The following is a 21,933-nucleotide window of genomic DNA, read 5'->3' as shown; positions in this document are numbered from 1 at the left end:
GGTTCAGCGAAGTGGGAGCGCAGGAGTAAACACAGACACAAAGCAAAGAAGAGGCACACAGCATGAGCGCTCAACTAACAACTGGTTTATTATCACGTTTGAAGGACATATAAATACACAAGGGTGCGCATGTCAACAGAGATAAGATGATAGTGTGAGCAGCAAGCGTGGCGTTCATTCGAAGCACTTGTCTACGAATTATCAATATAGTTAAACTCACAGTTATGTAGTGATAATGATGGATGGCTAATACAATGATTCTTATTTCTAGAAATGTGATATGCTTCGGAAATTTCATGCGTGATTTGAAGCAGATGCCGGAAAAGTACACATGTTTTTTCAAACAACAGTTGACACTTTCAGGAATTGCAATGTGAAGCTAAAACGGAAAAAGGAGTATTTTTCAAGGAACTCAAATGCTCCCTGAGGCGTATGTTCAAACATCGCCCGGTCTGGCCGATGTACACGCGACCGCACGTTAGCGGTATGCTATACACCACTCCTAAAAAACACTTAACGAATTCTTTTGCATGTTTCTGTGAACATCCTCTGTTTTTTGACGTGCCCTGCATCTTCCTATGCATCATGGCACAAATGCGGCCTAATTTATTGGGTGCACAAAAAACAACGCACACACCAAACCTGTTCCCCACACTTTTCAGTCCATGCGCCAATTTATGAATGTAAGGGATGACGGCCACGCGTTTGTTTTCTTTATTGCAGTCTTCAGAAACAGACGCACGTTTATCACCGTTTCTCACCATCCGCAGAAGCCTCTCACACACCGATGTGATTAGATACGGCAAGTACGCAGCCTCGAATAAGCGTCCTAGCTGCGCTAAGAAACCATAATGCACCATGTGGATAGAGCTTTTTTCGAGCGCTGAACGAAGGCATGACAGAACAATTCCTCGTTTTACAAGCTTGGAATGGCCGGATGAATAATTTAAAACAGGTTTAAACAGGAGTAATTTAATACAGGTGCCCATGCCCTCCGTCTCGAAGCATGCCAAAATAGCGTCATAGTTCACTGCAGAACATTTCTTTACAAAAATAAGATAGTCATCAACATATCTGAAGATTTTGATGCCAGACGGTAGTTTATTGCTTAGGGCGGTGTCCACCTTTCCTAGGAAAATGTTGCTTAATGCAGGAGCCACACTGGAACCTATACACACATCCGATTTCTGCATGCACAGGTTTCCAAGCCATACGATGAAGGTCGACTTTAGGTAAAACATCAAAATTTCTAAAAAGGACTCAGTTGACACTCTTGTATGATTCCTAAATGATAGTTCGTCATTGTCTTCCACAATGCACTGCTCAACGCAGTTTAGCAACCGATATTACAGCAAAGAATAGTATAGGTCGACTACATCAACACTAAATGCTGTTACCTTTTAAAACTCACTGGTGTTTAAGTATTCAATCAAAAATCCTAGTTTTTGACATAGAAAGGGTCGTTCACGTGCAACACAGATAAATGCTTCTGCAGAGATTTCGACACATCCAGCTGCCACGAGTCCCTCTCAGAGATGATCACACGTAACGGCATTTCTGGTTTGTGCGTCTTTATGGAAGAAAAAGATTCCCAACTCTGCAGATTTGGCCTTTGCCACAGAAGAGCCGAGCTTTTCCAGGTTCACTCTATTTAACAGCGAGATCGCTCTGGCTTTCACGGCATTGCTTTTCACAGAAACAGGTTTGAAATTTCGTTCCAATGCTTCCTCAACCAGATGCCAGAAAGTGCACTTGTTTTTTCAACCGTTGTTTGAAAAAACAAGTGCACTTTTCCCGCATCCGCTTCAAACCACGCGTGAAATTTCCGAAGCATATCACATTTCTAGAAATAAGAATCATTGTATTAGCCATCCATCATTATCACTACTTGACTGTGAGTTTAACTATATTGATAATTCGTAGACAAGTGCTTCGAATGAACGCCAGGCTTGCTGCTCACACTATCGTCTTATTTCTGTTGACATGCGCACCCTTGTGTATTTATATGTCCTTCAAACGTGATAATAAACCAGTTGTTAGTTGAACACTCATGCTGTGTGCCTCTTCTTTGCTTTGTGTCTGTGTTTACCCCCGTGCTCCCAGTTCGCTGAACCATCAAGCTTAACATTGCCCATGGGGTGCACTACATGGCAAAAATTAGTTATTCAGAAAATAAATTGCTAATGCAGACACATTCTGTATTATGTTTATGTAAAAACATAAAATATGGTAAGCGAAAGCCCTATGATCGCATTTATTTTTGTTGTGCTGTAGGAAACAGTATGCATCTAAGCTGTTTTGAGGCAATGTACCATATTTACTCGCATAATAGGTGCACCCTCAGTTTGGTTGTGAGAAATCAGTTTTTTTTTAAGCTCATAATAGACGCACCGCGAACTTTGCCATGATCGTTTGTTAATTTTGTACCGTATTTGCACGGTTGCAAGTCGACGTTCTCTTACGTTAATGGAAACGAGGGAAAAAAATCACAGCATATTTAGAGTGAATGATGATGAGTGAGCAGAGCTCTGTAAGTACATAGGTAAACCGTGAATCCTCTGTAAATCTTCTCATTCGATCATCATGTACAGACGGCGAGCACGTGTTGCAGCCGTTTTCCCGAGCCCTCCGCTCCGCCGCCTTGTCTTCATCGCTCATACTCAAAGCATACAGACTGCCAGCGAAAGGGGAAAGGTACCAAGATAGAACGGATTTTAATGCATGAGCGAACGCGGTCTCCTATCACATGAGAACACGCAGCAATCGCTTGAGGTGCTTGGCCGCTACTTCCCATGCTCGCACCACCTCAGGACCCGCCTGTCTGTGCGCGCGTTTCATTGCCGCTTCGCGGGCTCTAGGCTCGGGATCCGCTTGCCACCGATTCCTTGCAGCTTCGGCTTTGCAGGCTCTCGGCTCAGGATCCGCTGGTCGACGATTGCGGGCTGCTTTGGTATTGCGGGCTCGCACCTCCAGGTCTTGTCAGCGAGCGCACAGTGCAGCTGCTTTTAGAGCTCTACGTTCCGCCGCTTTGTCGCTCATAGTCACAGGGCCCAAACAGCCAGAGAAAGCAGAAGCACATTAACCTGCATACAACCATCTCGAACGATTCCCCCATTTAATGAGATACGCACCATCTAGTGATCCCCCATCACACTATATTCTTCCATGCGTCTGAATGGCGTGAGCGCTGTAGCGCCATCTCGTGTTCATTACACTATGCGCTGCTACGCATTTTTAATGGAGCGAATGTTGTTGCGCTATCTAGTGAACACTCTGAGAACAGGAGGTGGCTACGAGAATGCCAGACTTGCCTACGCCTTAAAGGGACACTAAAGGCACTTATTAATTCGATGTTGATATTTGAAATAGCACTTCAAAAACCTCGTATTGTTACTTTCGTACTAAGGAGAGGCTTATTTTTAAATAAAAGCACGTTTTAGTGTTCTGCATTGGATTAGCACACTTCAAATTATCTGCCTCAAGAAGCGGAACGTCTCGCGTCACTGTTGCCGTGCACAACGTTACCCGGTTTCGCTGCGCAGCCGCTGACACTACTAGCAGCAAAGCGAAAGCAGGGGGAGCCACAGCAGCAACAATGGCCATTGATCGATTTCCTTCATAGGCTCCAAGATGGCAGGTGGGTTTTGGTTCAACTGGGCCCCGCTACATGGCACGACCTGTCCAGTACAACCACTCGTAAATTGAATGTTTGAACCACACACGCCATTGCTCTTAGTAACATCCGGCAGTTTTTTTTTCCATGGATCAAACAGAAACAAACAAACAGCATTTTATTTTGTCTCTTGATGCACGGAAAGTTCTTTATTTAGTGCAGCTAGATCGATTACTAGTGATTTTTGTAGGTGGTTCATCTCACGTCATCGGCATCATTTTGAGAATTTCCTACTGCAGTGCATGTCTTCTTGTGCATTTACCTTAATTTCTCGATAAGCAGGGTACTGCTATTAATAATATTGTCTTCCTAGTTGTTGTCATACATTGAGCTTTCTACCGACGTAAATTGTCATTTGGCTTTAGTGTCCCTTTAAGGAGTTTTGCTCCTAGAAGACCACGACAGTGCTGCGCGGGCGCCGAGTTAAGCAGAAGGGTGGTTTCTTTGGTGTCGGAGTAACCTTTGCTCTGGTGCCAGCATAGCTCCGGCCGCACGCGCTCCATGTGCAACCTGCGGCCACGTATGCTTCAAATGAGTTTTGAGTTGTCTGTCAGGAAAGAGTCGTCGTTATCGCACTTGTTAGCTCGTCTGCAACTTTAAAAGCTTTTTGGCTTTCCGACGTGAGCTTTTTCCTTTGCTGCCACTATGCAGACACGCACAAGCTCAGCGGACCTTTGTTACCATTGATTTCCCAGCCACAAACCTAAAGTTCATATCACACGCACTACTCTCGAATCAGTGTCTGAGTGCAATCTTTTCGACACCCAATCATCATGCTATTCTTTACAATCTTACCACGACAACATGCCAAACCATATAGGCTAGGTCTAATCAGCGTTGGTTGTTTTACAGTGGCGTTTTCAAGTGATCAAAGTACTGTTTTGTACGAAATTAACGTAACGTTTTGCCCTATCTCTACTTGAAGAAAAGGGAGCAGGGGTGGTGCTCTTAAAACTCTTACCGTGGTTCACGATTTGATTGCAATGTCTTTGGATATAGGTGGCGGACCATTAAATCGAACGATTGCTACATTCAGCACACAACATTTCGATCAGGATAATGCGCATAGTCTAGGTGGCCTCAAATGTAATCGAGGAATTTCTGCAAAGGCGCTTTCTTTTCGTAGTTTTTTTTGCGTTCACTTTGTTGGGGACACAGGTCTTTTGATATTAATTTTTTTTTCATTTTTAATGCTTGTAACCACACCGCGAGACTGCATGCTCAACACGTTTTGCGCTAGTGTAGCCCATAAAGAATGTTGTTTCAGCTGTTGTTGTAACGGGCGGTGTTTGATGTCTACGACTTGGGTGACTGGAGACCCCCAAAACATCTCATTCAGGCCAATGCACGTACAGATGGAATCAGACTTGTCTAAAGCGCCCAGCCGGCCGCTCCAGCTGGTGTTTTCTTCATAAATATGTAGAGACACGCTGTAATGCTACCAAACATGGTCATTCTGTGTGTTAGACCCTTGTGCTATAATGTAAGCATCAATGGTAGCTTGTAGCTAACATGAGATAGAAGCTGCAGCCAACAACAGTGTCGACAGGCATGTGCTTCGCTCCTGTAGACCAGTGTTATTCTACTTGTACAGCACGAACGGCACGTATGATTGTACCTCCGAAATGGCACGAGGATGGTATGTGGCCCCCTTGCAATCAAGGCTCAATGACGCTTTAGAAAGCAAACCACTTTTCGCACGGTCTGTTCGCATTGATAGTACAAGGTAGAAAGGTATACTATCTGTAAATAGTGTGTGCGTCAGCGATCACACCCTTAAAGTCAAAGGTGCATTTCTCTCTGCTTGAGTAATAATCGATGGGAGGCCTGGCATGCGGGGTGATGTTATCCCATCCGCTCTCAGTGCAATGAAGATAGGTCGGCTCTTCTTATCTCTCTGCTTTAGCCTCGTTAGTCGCCCCCGCTCACGCGCTTTTACTACCCGTGTGTAAAATATGATATGCCAGTGGATGTTATCGATTGAGACATTACACAAAACATGACGGCCAGTGGCATAGCCGGGGGGGGGGGGGGGGGGCACATCAGGAATGTGCACCCCCCACCTCCGAATTTTTTGTCTTGACCCTACGTTAGGTCTTCAAGTCCTGTCGAGACTTTGCCGAGCAGACGAAATCCTTTTATGTAGGCTGTGGTTCGGCGTTGCGTTTACCAATGCCTACGCTTTTTGCATTGGGATGACCGACACCACAGCCTCTGACCACTGTGGCAACGAAAAAGTTATCTGACATATCCTTTGTGACTGCCTAGAGTATAGTAAACACTGAATACGCCTTTGCAAGGAACTCAGCAAATTAGATAATCTACTCTGTCAGAGGAAATAATTTTACAATATCAACAAGATACAACTTCGCAGAATAAGGCCCTGAAAGTGCTACTGCACTTTTTACAATCAACCGGCCTTTCTGAACGGTTGTAGCCACAATGCCCGTCCTGTGTACGTTTTTTTTTCTCATGAGAGCACGTGCCTTCTCTTTTCCTCTCTTTCTCTCTCTGCCCTCTCTTTCTTGCCCCTATTTGTCCACCCCCAGTGCTGGGTAGCAAACCGGATACCAATATCTGGTTAACCTCCCGGCCTTCCTTTCTCTCTTTCTTTGCCATGGCATATATAGCGCAAAATGACCTTTTGCCTGCCCTCCCTCTTTAGATCACGGTGCGATGCCCCCCTCCCCCCATTATTTTTTTGATTTCCGGCTACACCCGTGGCAATGGCAAAAACCAGTCGAGGCTGTCCATATAATTGCTATCCAATTAATAACAAAATCGATCTTGCCTTCGAGTTGTCTGAGGCATATGCATAAAGTACCCTGTGAGATTTTTCTTTATGCACTGCTTTATGGAGGACATGGTAGGGGTTTTTTGGTACATAAAATATTGCTGAAGAAAGAAAATGAAGTTCCTTAAATTGCGTAGCTTCAGCACAGACATAAGTGCCGGAGGAGGTTGGTTTTCTGAAACTAGCTTAATGACATCATATTGTGCCCAGCAGTCTAATCAGTTCTGAAGAAAAACAACCTTTTTTTATTCTTGAAATCATATTGGGGAAATGCTCTTGGGACTGTGTGAGTCTCTAGCGTTGTACGTCACAGCGTTTGTCTACCATATCTGCTGATAGCCACATAGGTATATTTCTATTGTATTCTGTAAATAACCAGTATTCTGTTTATTGCTAAGGAAGTAATCACTGAGCAAGTTTTTTCAGAATGCTAGCAGCATGACGCCATTATTCTTGCATCAACTAAAATAGGGAGTGTTTCTAAGGTGATTGACTCTAAATATGAATATAAATATTTCTAATAATCTAAACATGAATCTAAATATTTCAATAAATCAAAATATTTTTAACTCTTCACAAAAGCCTCAGAAAATAGTTTTTCATGTCCTTGAATGTAAATGCAAGTTGCTTCTCCTCCAGGATATAAAGATAGCTGCTCTAGATTACTCCAAAATGAAAATTTTTCTGCTCCAGATCTCACGAAAAGGAAAGTTTTGCTGCTCTAAAGTGCTCCAAAATAGAAAATTGTACTGCTCCAAAGTGCTCCAAATGAAAAGTTTTGTAGCTCCTAAGTGCTCCAAAATGAACATTTTGCTGCTCTAAAGTTTACTCCAAATTGAAAGACCTCGGTGGCATCCCTGTACTTGCGAAGCATCTTTACTGAAAACTAAAGGAAGTAGGTCTCCTTGTGGGGAATGAAGGAGCTGAAAAATGCATGGCAATAGCTGGTAAGTACAAAGCAAAGGGCTCTCACTTTGACAAGCACCACCAACGTTGCCGTTGGGTCGATTTGAAAAGGACCAAGAACTAAGCCGGATTAAAGCAGCCAAGTCGATATATTAATTATTTTATCACCAAATGTCTTGCCAAATGAAACAGAAGCTGTATTATGAGTACAGTTTTTTTTATTTAACTGGGTAGGAGAGTGCCTCCATTAAATAGCATCGCCTTGACTCGACTCGTGCTTTGGAGTGCTACTGTTTTGCTCGACAGTGTCTCACGCAGCCTCGCCACTGATAAGTGTAACACTTTTGACTTTGAACTGCTAATCAACCACTTCACAATTAGTGGAGGGTGCTAAGAAAATAACACGAACAAAAATCATATCACCTCACCATTTCGTTCTACTTGATGTTTGATCCAGTGAATTTCCTCTCAAGATTAATGCTTTCCTGTGAGCGACTCGTTTTTGTTCTATTCTCAGCTTCTATCTGGAGTGTACAGCGCTTGGCTCAGCAAGGACGTTGAAGGAGAACTTCGAGAACTGCTTTCCCCGATTGTGCCTGCCACCGGTGGTGACACTCCAGGTGTTAGCGATCTCAGTGACTATGAGGCGCTCGCTTTTTATATACTATAATAAAGTCATTTATTTCAGCAGCTAAATGAGATTTGGGTATTGTTTCACACTGATCAAGGTGAATATTACTAATCAAGAGAATGTGTGCTGCCTTTTTATATTGTCTTGCCAGTAGCTGTATCTTGAGTGTACCTAGAATATACTTAATGCCAACACAAAGAAAAGCATTGCCTGACACTGTCATATTTTGTGATACGTTAGGACTGCCTGACACTTCTTTTTGAACAAATATTTTACTATTGTTAAAGATATTGTGCTCTGGCATGTGTCACTCGGTACGACAAGCACACTGGTACAGCATTACTTTTCGTTTTCTTTCATAACTGATTTCATGAAGGCTTTTACATGTTTGCTTGAGCATTGATATTTGATGGGATGATGTACAGTTTGAGGTATTATTCTACAGAAGTAGTACACATGCAGGCAGTTATTCACATAAATATCATTGCCCTGACTGCAGTCCACAAGGGATACTTAACAGTTATGAATTTGTGCATCAGATCCAGTATTCATGGACATCACCGTTCAATTCGCGTGTCTTCCATCACTTCCCGCATAACGTTTATATATTTGAATCTCGGGCAAAGTCAAGAAATGCGTTGTGGCTAGAAAGAAACAAAATAAAAAAATTTTGCCCAAATATTCATGTTACACTGTAAATGTCATCGAAAGACGATAGTTTTGTGCTGGAGAGAGTGAACAAAACGTTTATTTGATGTTCTGCGCAAGACAATCGGTGAATGGTATTCTGAAGGCGCTGCGTTAGAGTGCCTCGAGCGTGTAGCGGAGGCGAACAAGCGCATCTAGGCACGTTAGACCAGAGTGCCATCTGGCAATTATCTTCGAAAACGAAGGCATGCGCGACCGCGGAGAAAGATGCACGCCAGTCTCGGAGGTGATAAGGTGTAGAATGCAAAGTGACGGGCAGGTGCCACCACCGTGTCGTCGTATCAAAGCGTTGGAAACACCTTCTTGAGCATCACGTTGCACTGTCAGCGCAGTGCGATAAACGCTACAGTCCTTAGAGGTAATTGTGTGTGCCTCTACTTGTATAAAGGCAGACATACAAAATATAGACGTGTTGTTATGGTGCCTCAGATATGTGCACTAATTGCTTTTTTAATTGACAATCACACAAATATGATTGCTATACCTTGAGCAATGTTGGTGGGCGCTGCGGATGGGGTTGACTGTTTGGTGCCGTTTGAGGTATCCTTAAAGTGGACAAACAAACAATGTATGGACAGACAAACAGACAAAAATTTTTCTGTCGAAGGTCCCCAAGAAAGACTATCGTCTTTAAAACAGTTCAAGAGGTGGCTTAGTCTGCCACCGTTCATTGTCAACGGTGCAAAGATAAGACCAGTGACCTGTGATGTTAAAGAGGCTGGTCGTTCCACGATTTTACAGCAACTATTCGTTATACACATCAGAAAAAAGAAATGCTGCCCAACTGCGTGGATAGTTTTGAAAAGGCAGCCAAATATATAGCTTTTTTTTTTTCTTTTGTACAGCGCCAATGATATGACCGCCATTTGTCCAGTTCACAACGTGGAGAAGAAATCATGGTCACGCTGGCGCAGTGGTGGCATCAATCTACAGCTGTGCCGAGCTAAACCAATATAACCATACGCAAGCTTCATAATCCATGTTAAGCATTGTAAAACTGAATTAGACACACATAACTAAGCTAATTAATTTACACTGTAATAGTGTTAATTGAAAATTTGGTAGATGACACATATCTTGTGAATCGACTTTATGCGAAAGTAAAGTGACAATGTTGTAATTTTTTTAATGTGAATGCATTTCTTAGTCCAGATGTGTCAGGTATCCGGCATTGTTCGCGGTGTCCACACGCCGGCAGGTCTTATCTCTTCGCTCTCACTTCTTTTCCCATATCAACAGCTGTGGGTGAGCGCGCTTAGGGGCCAATCACTGGCATGCGTATGCACGTGCCTATGCGTCAACAGCGTTTAGTCGCGCCCGTGGAGGAAAAGGGCATGCAACCACTGGCATCCATCGACCTCGTCAACACTCACGCGTCCAAGGCTGGTGCACAGTGTTGCTTGATCTTATGGCTTAAAACTGTCCAAGCTCGGCACAGAACAACACGTACATTCACAACTGGAGGGGGTTCGTACGTTTTCAAAGATGAGAGGACATTAAAATACTGATTGTGCTTCACCCGCCACAGTTTTGACTATATTAGAAGTAATTGACATAGCAGTGACCAAAGTAACTACAATGGTATGCACCATAAATCAACATCGGCGCGTGCGCTGCTCCTGCGAATGCAAATTCACGTCTAGGATACTGTACATTTATCATATGCATGTGCAGAGTTCTCCTTAAAGGGGCACTAAAGTCAAATAGCAGTTTACATCAGAGTGAAACCTCAATGAACGAAAACATCTAAAATGACAATATTATCAACAACAGTGCCCTACTTACCAAGAAATTAAGGTAAATTAAGGTTGCTCCCAGTAGCAGCGTATGTTCTAACGACATCGATTCATCGCCGTGCAATGCCGTCGGAGGTGAGGATTTACTGTGGCTCTGTCGAAGCAATCATGATGGTGCTGGAGAAGGTTGACGCTTCACCTCTGTGTGGTGACCATTAGTATGTGGGGGTGCATGGACATTAATTGTCAGGTACTGATACTTCAAAGAAGACATTAGTGTTGGAGCCTTGGTAGGCTCGTCTGCCATCTTACCCCCAAAGTCGCGGTCGCTTGGCTACATAAGCGGCAAGTCAGTCTTAGTATGAGCACCACCATCTAGTCAATGCCCCTGCAAGCACACGCTTCACTGTGATATATTTCTATGAGGCTCGCCGCGTTGTATTTTCGCACTGCTCTACGGGAGTTCGTGTTTATAGTTTTGCTCACCAGTAACTGTAGCACTCTGAATCACGGTTCAGGAATGCTCAGAGTGGTTCATCTCACTTCTAAGCAATGTTTTGTGCTACATTTTTCCCCTATTAAGTAGACCCCTACTACCAGCTCTCAAGGCCCCAGTACTTGTGCGCCACAAAGTCCGCCACGCCTGTGCATATTTCGTTTCGGCAAAGAAAAGAAGGGCGGCAACCACGTAACTGGCAGGAGACCCATGTTTTACACCATCGTGACCGAGGCAGAGCGAAGGGGGGAACTATGGCAGTGGTTCTGGGTGCCCCTGAACAGCAGCAAATCACCTTGAAGGGAAATGTCGCCAGTATGCCACTTGTTATGACTGTCATCATTATTGAAGTCTTTCGGCCTCTGTGGACTGGACAAAAATATTTCGACGCACTCCAAGCAAGGATGTGCCGTCAAGACGGGTTGATTTCCTGTCAGTAAAAGGTGAACAAGGGGTTCGAGGACCGGTTCACGCAAAGAAAACGCACAAGCCAAGAAAGGCCATTGTGAGCTCGACTCTATGCAACACTTTCAAGGCAAACAAAGTTGCAGCTTGGCCATTTTTGAAGTCACCGTGGATCTGGAGAGACCGAAACCAGCGTGGTATTTGCAATTTGGGCTGAAAGTTAAAACCCAAACCGGTTGTGGCTGCTCCTTGGGAGGAGAAGCAAAGTCCCGAAAATTCGCAGCTCACCTTCTAGCATATAACGATGGATTGAATGTGTTTGAAAGAAAGGGAAAAGGCACTATATTCAGCAGCCTTTGCGGGAGCACGCCTCGACGACAAGGGATTAGTCGACCACTCCTCCTTCCCCCTCTCTCAATAGGATCGGCTCGGTGAAGTGGCATGTTCCGACGAGAAACTGTCAGGCCTGTACATTCTCCTACCCAAACGCAGTCAGGCAAGTTTGGCATGTGTACCGAAAGCCGGTTTTCGAACCTCATCCAACTGCCAAGAGAGTTCTTGAAAACCAAGGTCATCTACGATCATCGGACGTGCGCAATATCCTGGTGATGTGTGCTAAACGTCAGTGCAGTGCGTTTGTGACCATATTTGGGCATCGTGTAGACTGTGCCCTCTCCGCATGCATTGTGTGGTGTCCTTCCCCGCCTTCGTTGGTGGAGCACCTAGACCATCGAGCGCCGTATTGGCTAAAGCCGTGAACAATGCGCTTAGGGTTGGCAACGCGGCGCTGTATAAATGGAACACTTTTGTATATTTTCAATTCAACAACTGGATGGCAGTGGGGGGGGGGGGGGGTAATCAACCCAGGTAGCATTGACTCGACGACAGCAGTCATATGCTATAATTTCATCAACTCTGAGAGGCGATTGGACGACAACGGTCAGATGCTCCGAGCTTATCGACTTTCCTTTTCGATGGAAAACTTTCCATTGCCTTCCGGTTGCCTCTCGCAGTCGATGACCCGAAGTCATCGACTGCGAGAAGCAACCGGAAGGCAATGCTGAGATGCGTGACGCTGGGGGCATTACTGCGAGCCGGGTGAGTGCCGACTTTCTCTGTTAACCTGTACCAGGCATTTACTAATGTGTGAGAAAAAGCTGGTTGGGAAAATAGCTGTTTTGGTCATTATGTAACTAGCATCAGGTAGATTGTGAGATAGCTTGGTTAAGCTATAGTCTGTGGGTGACAGCAAGGTGAACAGTGAAATTGTTCTAGTAATTGGGTTAAGAAATAACTTGTGTCAGGCAGATAATTGTGAGATAGCTTGTTTAAACTGTTTTTTGTCGGTGGAAGCAAGGTTAAAAGTGACAGAACAGGATTCCGTGTAGAGCCTAAGGAAGCTTTTGCAGACTAAGTTAACGGGTAACTTGAGGTAAAGTAGAGAACTAGGGCTGTGGTTCTTGTTCGGGTTAATTAGCTGCAAGGCAAGAATCTTTCGGGGAACAGAGAACAGTACCCAAAGTAGTCATGAATCTCAAAGCCCTGCGAAAACCTGTGTTGCTAGCTATCGCAAGGGAGTTAAATCTGGATGTGCCCGACTCCATATTAAGGTCAAAACTGATCGAGCGTATCGTTGGGACAGGGACAAGCGATGAAGACCTCTCGGGGTATGTGAAGAGCATTCAACAGAGAAAAGAAGCAGAAAGGGAAAAGCGCAAAAAGAAAAAGTCGAAAAAATATGTACACACGAGACTGAAATGCGAGCATTAGACGAAGAGATAAAAGGGGTGCAATGTGAAACTTGGGCACAGCACCGGAAGCGTCTTTGGCCGTGTATATGTTAGGTATGTGTGAAGCCCGAAAGAGGAGATGAAGTGTCAAGTACGGTGCAGGGTGAAGTCGCGAGAAAGGCGCTGTTTGCGAGGCACTGCTCAAGAAAGATACGCGTCTCTATGAGTGCAACATGCAAAGTGATCCTTTGGCGGAGAGAAAAGAGGAAAAGGTCGTTGTTAGTGAGATTGCGCATAGAGAAGGCACGCGACTCCGATGGTGCGAAGGTAATGCATGTAGAGAGCGGGACCGTGGCTGGCATGCAAACTGTAGCAAGTCCAAAAGGTGTTCCATGTGAGGCCGAGACTGGTTCCAGTTGCCCAGGTGGGGTCATTGAACAGAATAATGAGCTGGCGACTGTGCTCGAGCCTCAGTAGGGAAATGACCTTTCGTACATTGAAAGAGAGGAGGATGAAGGTTGTCCTAAATGTAGTGAAGTCATAACGCTACTGAAACCTAAGAGTACTGACAGAGAGGGCGAGCTACTGTTGAAAGTGTTTCCTACAGATAGCGTGGAAAATGCCCCAGAGGGTGAGAAGTTATATTGCAAGGCTGTTGTAGGTGTACAAACAGGTACAAGCTCGGTGGAAGATCATTTCGAGTAAAAGTCTAATCCCAGCAGCATGAATAGAGCTTGCGTGGTGTTGGAGACATACCTCGTGCGGCGGCAAGTAAACGATCAGCCGGACACTAAAAAATACCTGGAAATCGAGAAGGACACAAATCTCCAAAAGTTCAGATCTGTGGTTAAGGAGGGCCCAGCGTCTGGTTTCGTGAGGGGTAGCACAGATAAATTGGCCCTACAGCACAATGGAGCGCAACAGCGCAAAGGCACAGGCACACCTGAACTGCAAGATTGGCGATTTCACAAAGAGAGAAGTAAAAAAAAAAAGAAGTGGTGACGTGCGGCACCACAAAAGGTGGAGGCAGACGGCACGCGCCGCAGCGAAAACGAAAGGGTGTGCCATCAGGCAATTCAACAAAATGTTCTTTGAGGCGTACCGTCAGGCGAAATTGGCGAGAGAGAAGTAGCGGGAAGGGGCACGCATCCCCAAAAAGGAAAGCGCGGTTGAAGAGAACAGGTTTGCATCAACCACGATGTCGGCAAGTTCCCGAAAGAAAGGTTGCTGGTCCTGAATTCCGGGCGGAGCCAAACACCAAAGGACAATGGCGAGTCTTTCACCCACACTTCAGAGATCTTCGATGTCAGAAAAAAGCCGGCCGAAATCACGAATGAGGCGAGATAGTAAAGTTGGGCTAGGAGCGCGCGCTCATTGTGGCCTTTGGCGATCGTGAAAGCAGCAGATAAAACGACCGTCACGTGCAAAACTTAAAGTGTGAAGGTCAGCTGCAAGCTTTTCAAAAAATGTCACCCAGAGTTTCTGGAAAGAAATAATTTTGGAATATTCTTCCAGTTTGAACCTTTGAAGTAATGTTTTTTGTAAGTAAAGTTTGAGCAGAAAGCAAAGAGTAGTTTCAAGGGTTCATGCTAAACGCGGAATGTTGCACACTTATAATGAAACGCGTATTTAGAAGAACTGTTATATCGAACGAAGGCGTACATTTAGTCGTGATATGTTACAGCGCTCTATAAATGCGTGTAGAGTAGAGCTAAAATGCCCAAAAGAACCCAGTGCGTTCTTTATCTGAGGTGTTGGTATGATGAGGTAACATTAACCAAACAAGACTATTATGCAAGGCTTAATTTTTCACTTCGGTTTTTAATGGAATGCTTAAGTATCGTGCAATAGTTTAAGCGGAGCTTCACACGTTACCCAAAGTCGAGGTTGGAGCGTCATTTTTGACAGTTGCAAGATGCAGTCGAATCTAGTGTGAAAGATTTGAGTCTGTCAAGGTGTGTCCTTTTAGACATGTGAAGAAACGGTAGCGTTTGAGCTTAGGTTATAGCGTGCACAGAGAACTGGCACGAAGGCTTAAGCTTTTTTTTGTGTGTAAACAGAACTCATGTGACAATTCTTCATTTTGAGCTTTTTTTTTTTGTTTTGCAAGTGCCCTGTTTTGGTTAGGGCGGAAAAACTTAATTAGTGAAGGCGGCTTGGAAAACTAGCTAACTAGATTACCAATTTAGTTTTGTAGAGGTGGAGCATTACCCTCTCTCGTGGCTACTGCCCTTGTCCTCTAAGAATGGCCGCCTGCTGCATTGAAGCCTCGTTTTGCAACATACGTTTCAAAAGGGGATACTCCATGGCAACTTGGTTGGTCTGAGTCGCTACCCTGTCGCGAGCGGCATCCTCAAGAGTTTTGCAATATTTTTTTTCTTGACCTAGACGAGGGCCATTCATTAGGGCTTTTTTTTTGTTTTGTTGCTTTTTAGAGTTCCTTTAACCCATGGCGAATACATTGAAGACACCGCTATTCAAGGCCTCAGGTTGGGTGTGCTTCCAGTGTTGTTATTCTGTTTCACTCAAATGTAGAAGAGGTATTTAGAATAACTAGTGTACTTCTTTTAATTACCGTAGTTGTAAAAGGGTAAATATGCCTGGTGGGGTTTGACGGAATTGTCTGGCGCTCACTAGGTGGGTGGTTGTGTTTTCATGTGCATATGTGATGTCTCTTGAGCCAAAATGAAGCAGGTGGTTATTACTTCATCAAGGACAGTTCTCACCAGACCGGACATCAGCGGTAATCTCTCCGAAATGTGGCTGCAAATCTCAGCCCATCGAGATCTTTACCCCCACCCCCGGGCTCGCAAGAGACTGTTAAGACCGTCATCATTATTGAAGCCTTTCGGCCTTTGTAGACTGGACGACAATATTTCGACCCATTCCAAGCAAGGATGTGCCGTCAAGACCGGTTGATTTCCTGTCAGTAAAAGGTGAACAAGGGGTTCCAGGACCAGTTTGCGCAAAAAAAACGCTCGAGCCAAGAAAGGCTATTGTGAACTCAACTTTATGCAAGGCTTTTGAGGCAAACAAGGTGGCAGCTTGGCCATTTTTGAGGTCACCGTGGACCTGGAGAGACCGGAACCAACGTGGTATTTTCAATTTGGGCTGAACACTAAAACCCAAACCGCTTGTGGCTGCTCCTTGCGAGGAGAAGCGAAGTCTCGGAAATTCGCAGCTAAGCCGAACCTTCTAGCATACAAGGAGGGATTGAATGTGTGGTGGAAAGAAAGGGAAAAGACACTATATTGTCATGCTTATTAGCTGTAAGCACAACAGAGGAGGAAGAAACCAGCATCACGAGCGGTAGTCTCTGGCGTTTTTCGAGGAAGACGACGTTGCGCGTCTATTCCCGTTAGGTTATTACGGCAGTCTGGAATACAGGCTCAAAAGCATATTACTTGTAGTTAAATTGAATATTTTACGTATACGTTTCATTTCATTTCCTTGTTTTTGGTTTTAAATTTTATAGCTTACTTAGAATAACATTTATAAATCTCTACGTTACATTCTTGGCCAATTCCTCGAAGTGGGTACGTGCCATGTATCTAGGAAGCAAAGCTCTTGCGCTTTGTTTTTGCGCATGAATAGAGCCTTGCTGTTCACGTCAAAATGAAGCCTTGTGTCTTGTTCTTTGCACGTTGCGACACTGGTGGAGGTGCTGGACTTCTACGACTGATGCTCAAGATTCCTTCGCGGCCCGGCACTTCAAGTCCGACACCACGACCCGTTCCTTTAGTGGATACCCCTGTCCACCGCTGCAGTCGCCGACAGCGAGGCCTTAGTCCTGAAGCGATTCCCCTGGAATTTTCCTAGCAAACACTCCGCTTGGAGAAATGGCAACTGCAGGTGCTTCCCAGCTGACTTTTGAGCAGCCTCACATTCCGGAGACATTACATGGTGAGGCGTATAAAGACATTGAGGACTGGTTAGACCAGTATGAGCGAGTCGCCAATGCCAACCGCTGGCCCACTGAACAAAAGCTAGCGCGCGTCTACTTTGCTTTGGCAGACAGCGCTCGTACGTGGTACGAGAACCACGAGTCAATGCTGTCCTCATGGGAGGAATTTTGGCAGCAGATTCTCAGCACCTTCGCAAACAATGACCGCCGTGACTTTGCTCAACAAATCATCGTGTCTTGAGTCCAGAAACCGAATGAGAGTGTCGCCGTGTTTGTGGAGGACATGACCCACCTATTTCGACGGACTGACCGCGACAGACCTGAAACCAAGAAACTCCGCCATTTTATGTGAGGCGTCGAAGAACAGCTGTTTGCCGGCCTTCTTCGCAATCCACCGACAACCGTTGCAGAGTTCATCAAGGAGGCTACAGCTATCGAGCGCGCACTGCAGCAACGGTTTTGCTATTACAACCGACCAAACGGCACCTCAATCAGCGTCTCTGCTTTGAGGACCGGCAGTGATGGATCTGTGTGAGCTGATTCGCGAGGTTGTTCATGAGGAGATCCGCAGCTCCCTTGTGACTCCGTAAGAACGTGCGATGGCTTCAGTTGGAGAAGTTGTGCGGAAGGAAATCAGGCAAGCATTTTTGCAGCCTGAATCACTACCATCCCAGCTATCTCTTAACTATGCGGCAGCCACCCGTCGCCAGTGCCGCACAACTCGTCTGCACTGGATTCTTGCAACGCACCGGCAGCACCAGTCTACAACACACCGCCGCCACCGCCTCCACCACCAATCACGATGACTCCGCAATATAACGCACCTACTGAAACTTCGTTCTACCCGTTGTTCTACCCCTCACCGACAGCTGCAACTTGGTCGCCCAGGATGCCTACTAGTCGACCATTCATTCGCAAGATGGATCTGTGGCGCACCGTCGACCGCCGTCCACTGTGTTTCAATTGCTGAGAAGCTAGACATGTTTACCGCATCTGTCTATATCGTCAAAAAAAACCCCGACTTATGCACCGACTTTTTCACGACCTCATTTCAACACCCGATGTGACAGCGCGTACCTGCAAGCACAGTCATCCGCTCTGTATTGTCGATCCCGCTTTCCGTCACCTTCGCCGAGCTCTTCGCCGAACTGTCATAGTTACGCCGACGCCGTCCGGGGCAGGTCCCCAAGCCCTCATTAGGGAAACTAACAGCTGCGACCTTTGGAGGGAAGGTTGCCACCTGTCGAGATGCTGGAATACCTCCAGTACTAGTACGATAAGACAAACGATGCAACGCCGCCGAACCCACAGGAAATCGTAAGCGCCAACCTAGCTGCTTACATAGACAAACGTCCTGTGACAGCGCTAGTAGACACTGGCACAGATTTCTCTATTATGAGCAAAAAGCTTCGCGATTGGCTTAAAAAAAAGTTAAAACTTCATGGACGGGGCCTAACATAAGAACTGCGGGGGGCCAACTGATGATGCCAACTGGAAAGTGCACTGCCAGAATCAGTATCGGTGATCCAGCTTTCAGATATGAGATAAAACGACAAGCGACGTAAACATCTGCGCGTCTTCGAAGATCACGTGACCCTTCCACCCCGTTCAAGTGCTCTCTTAGCAGTAATAGGCGACCACCCAGGCAACTTCGACCACATGGCTGAACAAATTCCAGCATTGCTATTCAGCCATGGCCTGTCTATTGCAGAGCTGTTGTAAGCCGCAATTGTGGACACACGCATGTTCTGGTTACGAACTTCAGTACTGAGCGACGACATCTTGCAAGAGGTATGGCAGTCGCGTACGTGGAGGAGCTCACTGAGGTTGCAGGCTGCTTGACTGTGAAGAAAGCCGATGTCACCAGGTCAGCCCCTTTATCCATCGACGTTGGCCCAAGTTTACTGCCCCCGCAGAAACAAAGCCTTCTGGAGCTTATTAATGAGTTTCAGGACTGTTTTTCTTCGACATCCAGAGTTCGCCAAACGCCGTTGACGAAACATCGCATAACTACAGATGAAACAGCTACATCCATACGACAGAACCCATACCGAGTAGCTCGGCGAGAACGTGAGGCCATAGAAAATCAGGTGCAAAAGATGCTTCAGGATGACGTTATTCAGCCGTCAAAAAGTCCTTGGGCATCGCCGGTAGTATTGGTGAAAAAAAAAAAGATGGCACCTTATTTTTCTGCGTTGATTACCGCAAGCTCAATCAGGTTACGAAAAAGGACGTTTACCCGCTGCCTCGTATAGACGATGACGATTCTCTCGATCGACTACGCCATGCACGGTATTTCTCGTCGATGGATTTACGGAGCGCATATTGGCAAATAGAAGTTGACGATAGAGATCGATAAAAAACAGCATTTATGACACCCGATGGTCTTTATAAGTTTAATGTTCTCCCGTTCGGCTTGTGCTCAGCACCGGCAACGTTTTATTTATTATTTTATTTATTATTTATTAGGTACCTGCTTCGCCACAAGGCATTACAGCAGGGAGGGTACAATACACATGATCAAACACATGAAAAAACATTCATAAAGCATGGAAAAATTCATCACTAGAGTCAATATAAACTATATCCGGTGGCAGAGTGTTTCATTCTCTTATAGTGCGGACAAAAAAAAGAGTAGCGAAAAGCGTCACCCCCAAAAGGAATCTCTCATATTTTTAAATGATGATCGCGTCTTTGAGAAACATAGTTGGGTGGTTGAAAATACAATTGCCTGATGATCCTTGTTCTCGAATGATAAATGCTATGAAAGAATTTTAATCTGATGTTTCGACGACGGTTTTCAAGAAGATCCATTTTAATGTTTTTTTGCTCTCTGTCACACTAAGCATCCTGTCGTAATTTCCAAGGACAAATCGAATTGCTCTATTCTGCACTTTTTCAAGTTTATCTGTAAGTTCCTTAGTATATGGGTCCCAGCAGACGCACGCATACTCCAGTATACTGTGAACGTATGTAAAATAGAGCTGTTCTCTAAGTTTTTGTGGTAAACTACTGAAGTTACGTTTCAGAAAACTTAATGTTCCTACCGCCTTGTTCCTAACGTAACTGACATGTTTATTTCATCTCAAATGAGCAGTGAAAAATACGCCTAGATATTTATATTCCGTGACATGTTGAAGATTAACATTATCAATCGTGTAATGATTTCTGCAGTGCAATAGTTTCCTGGTAAAGGTGACGTGGACGCTTTTTTTCACATTAAAAGCCATTTTCCATTTTTCACACCATGCGGCAATTAAATCTAAATCATTTTGCAGTGCTTATTTGTCAAGGTCGCTCTTGATGGCCCTATATACTATACAGTCATCTGCAAACAATCTAAATGATGATGTGATACCGAAAATGATGTCATTTATGAACAACAAAAATAAAAGCAGACCTAAGACTGATCTCTGTGGTACACCAGAGGTCACAGCAACGTATGTAGAGGAACAACCATTCAGAGCCACAGACATGTGGCTTGCCAGACATGCTGCCTTGAGCGAAGATACTCAGCTATCCAAGCAATAACCCTATCATCCACTTTGTAATATCGAAGTTTAGCGATCAAGAGACTATGCGTAACGACGTCAAAAGCTTTTCTGAAATCCAAAACTATACAGTCAAAACTTTGCTGCTTGTCGACAGGTGAGGCAAGGTCATGAGTAAAATCTACCCATTGCGTCGTACAAGAAAAACCCTTCCGGAACCCATGCTGACTAGGATGAAGAATGTTATTGGCAACAAGTTGAGACATGACGCTGCTATAAATCACATGTTCCATAACTTTGCATACAATTCTAGTTAACGACACTGGCCTATAATTCTCAACTCTGTCCCTCTGTCCACTTTTATGGATTGGTACCACGCAGGCCAACTTCCAGTCCCCAGGAACAATGCCATCCTCTGAGAAATTTTGAAATCAACGACAAAAATATAAACACAGAGTGCCCGAACAGTTAGTAAGAAATGATGCCGCAATATCATCCGGACCACTCGCTTTCGTGTGTTTCAAGCCTTGCAATAATCTCTCGACTCCCGTCTCGCTAAACAAAACCTCAGACATTGTGTCAACTTGGACCGAAAAATCATTTATTGTAACTGCACTAGCATCTAAAAGATCAGACTGAAATACCGATGAAAAGTAATTAACAAAAATTTTGACCTTACTCGGATCATCATTAATAATTCGGTCGGACCAGTGCAATGGTGGAACAGAAGTGTCTTCCTCACCGTTTCTTTTAACGTATTTCCAAAATTCCTTCGGATCGTCTACCAGCCTCTGGCCTAAGTTAGCGAAGTATGTTTGTTCGGCTGATCCAGCGAGCTTTCTAAAATTACGTTTTAACTCTGCTAACTGTAGGTAGCGACTACCAGATTTCTGAGTCTTGCAAAGCCGATAGGTTCTTCCAATTTTTATTAATAAAGAACCGAGTTGCCTGTTAAACCACGGTTTATCTTTTGAACTTTTGGAAGAGAGTGTTTGAACGGGAACAAATTTAGCACGCAGTTCAAAAAGCTTCTCTTTAAGTACTCCCCATAACTCTTCCCCGTTTAACTCATCTGACAATGCGTCAAAAGTAGGAAAGTAAGATTCAAGAGCTAGATTTAGTGCAGGGTAGTTAGCCCTGTTATATGGATACACTGTTCTAGGGGCTTTTTTCGGTACACACACATTTCGAAATGTAACGTTCGCTACAATAACCTTATGATCACTTATGCCAAGCAAAGCACATATATCTGAAATAATGTTCGGCGCATCACAAAGAAACAAATAAAGCACGTTACCAGTATCATCATTACGGGAAGGATCTCTTACCAATTGATGCAGACTGTTTTCGTGCATAAATTCAAAGAAAGCATTGTATAAACTACCTGTTGTACCACCTGCGAAACAATTACCCGACCCCCAATCCAAACCAAGAAGGTTAAAATCTCCTCCCAGTATAA

At 44.7% G+C, this 21,933-nt stretch overlaps 1 protein-coding gene across 8 annotated transcripts in view; it reads left to right on the top strand.

Moving 5' to 3' along the window:
• Positions 1-8,069, top strand: part of LOC119160784 (uncharacterized) — a 708,235-nt gene extending 700,166 nt beyond the window's left edge. For all 8 annotated transcript variants that reach the window (XM_075880899.1, XM_075880896.1, XM_075880897.1 and 5 more), the window contains one exon: positions 7,891-8,069. In XM_075880899.1, coding sequence (XP_075737014.1) covers positions 7,891-8,043 — 153 coding nt within the window. In that variant the 3' untranslated portion in view covers positions 8,044-8,069. The remainder of the gene's footprint in view (positions 1-7,890) is intronic.
• Positions 8,070-21,933: the final 13,864 nt, after the last annotated feature.

This window comes from Rhipicephalus microplus, chromosome X, assembly GCF_043290135.1.
Source record: "Rhipicephalus microplus isolate Deutch F79 chromosome X, USDA_Rmic, whole genome shotgun sequence".
In the NCBI taxonomy this organism is placed as follows: domain Eukaryota; kingdom Metazoa; phylum Arthropoda; class Arachnida; order Ixodida; family Ixodidae; genus Rhipicephalus; species Rhipicephalus microplus.
Note: the sequence above shows the minus strand (reverse complement) of the source record. Positions and strands in the feature narration are given on the sequence as shown.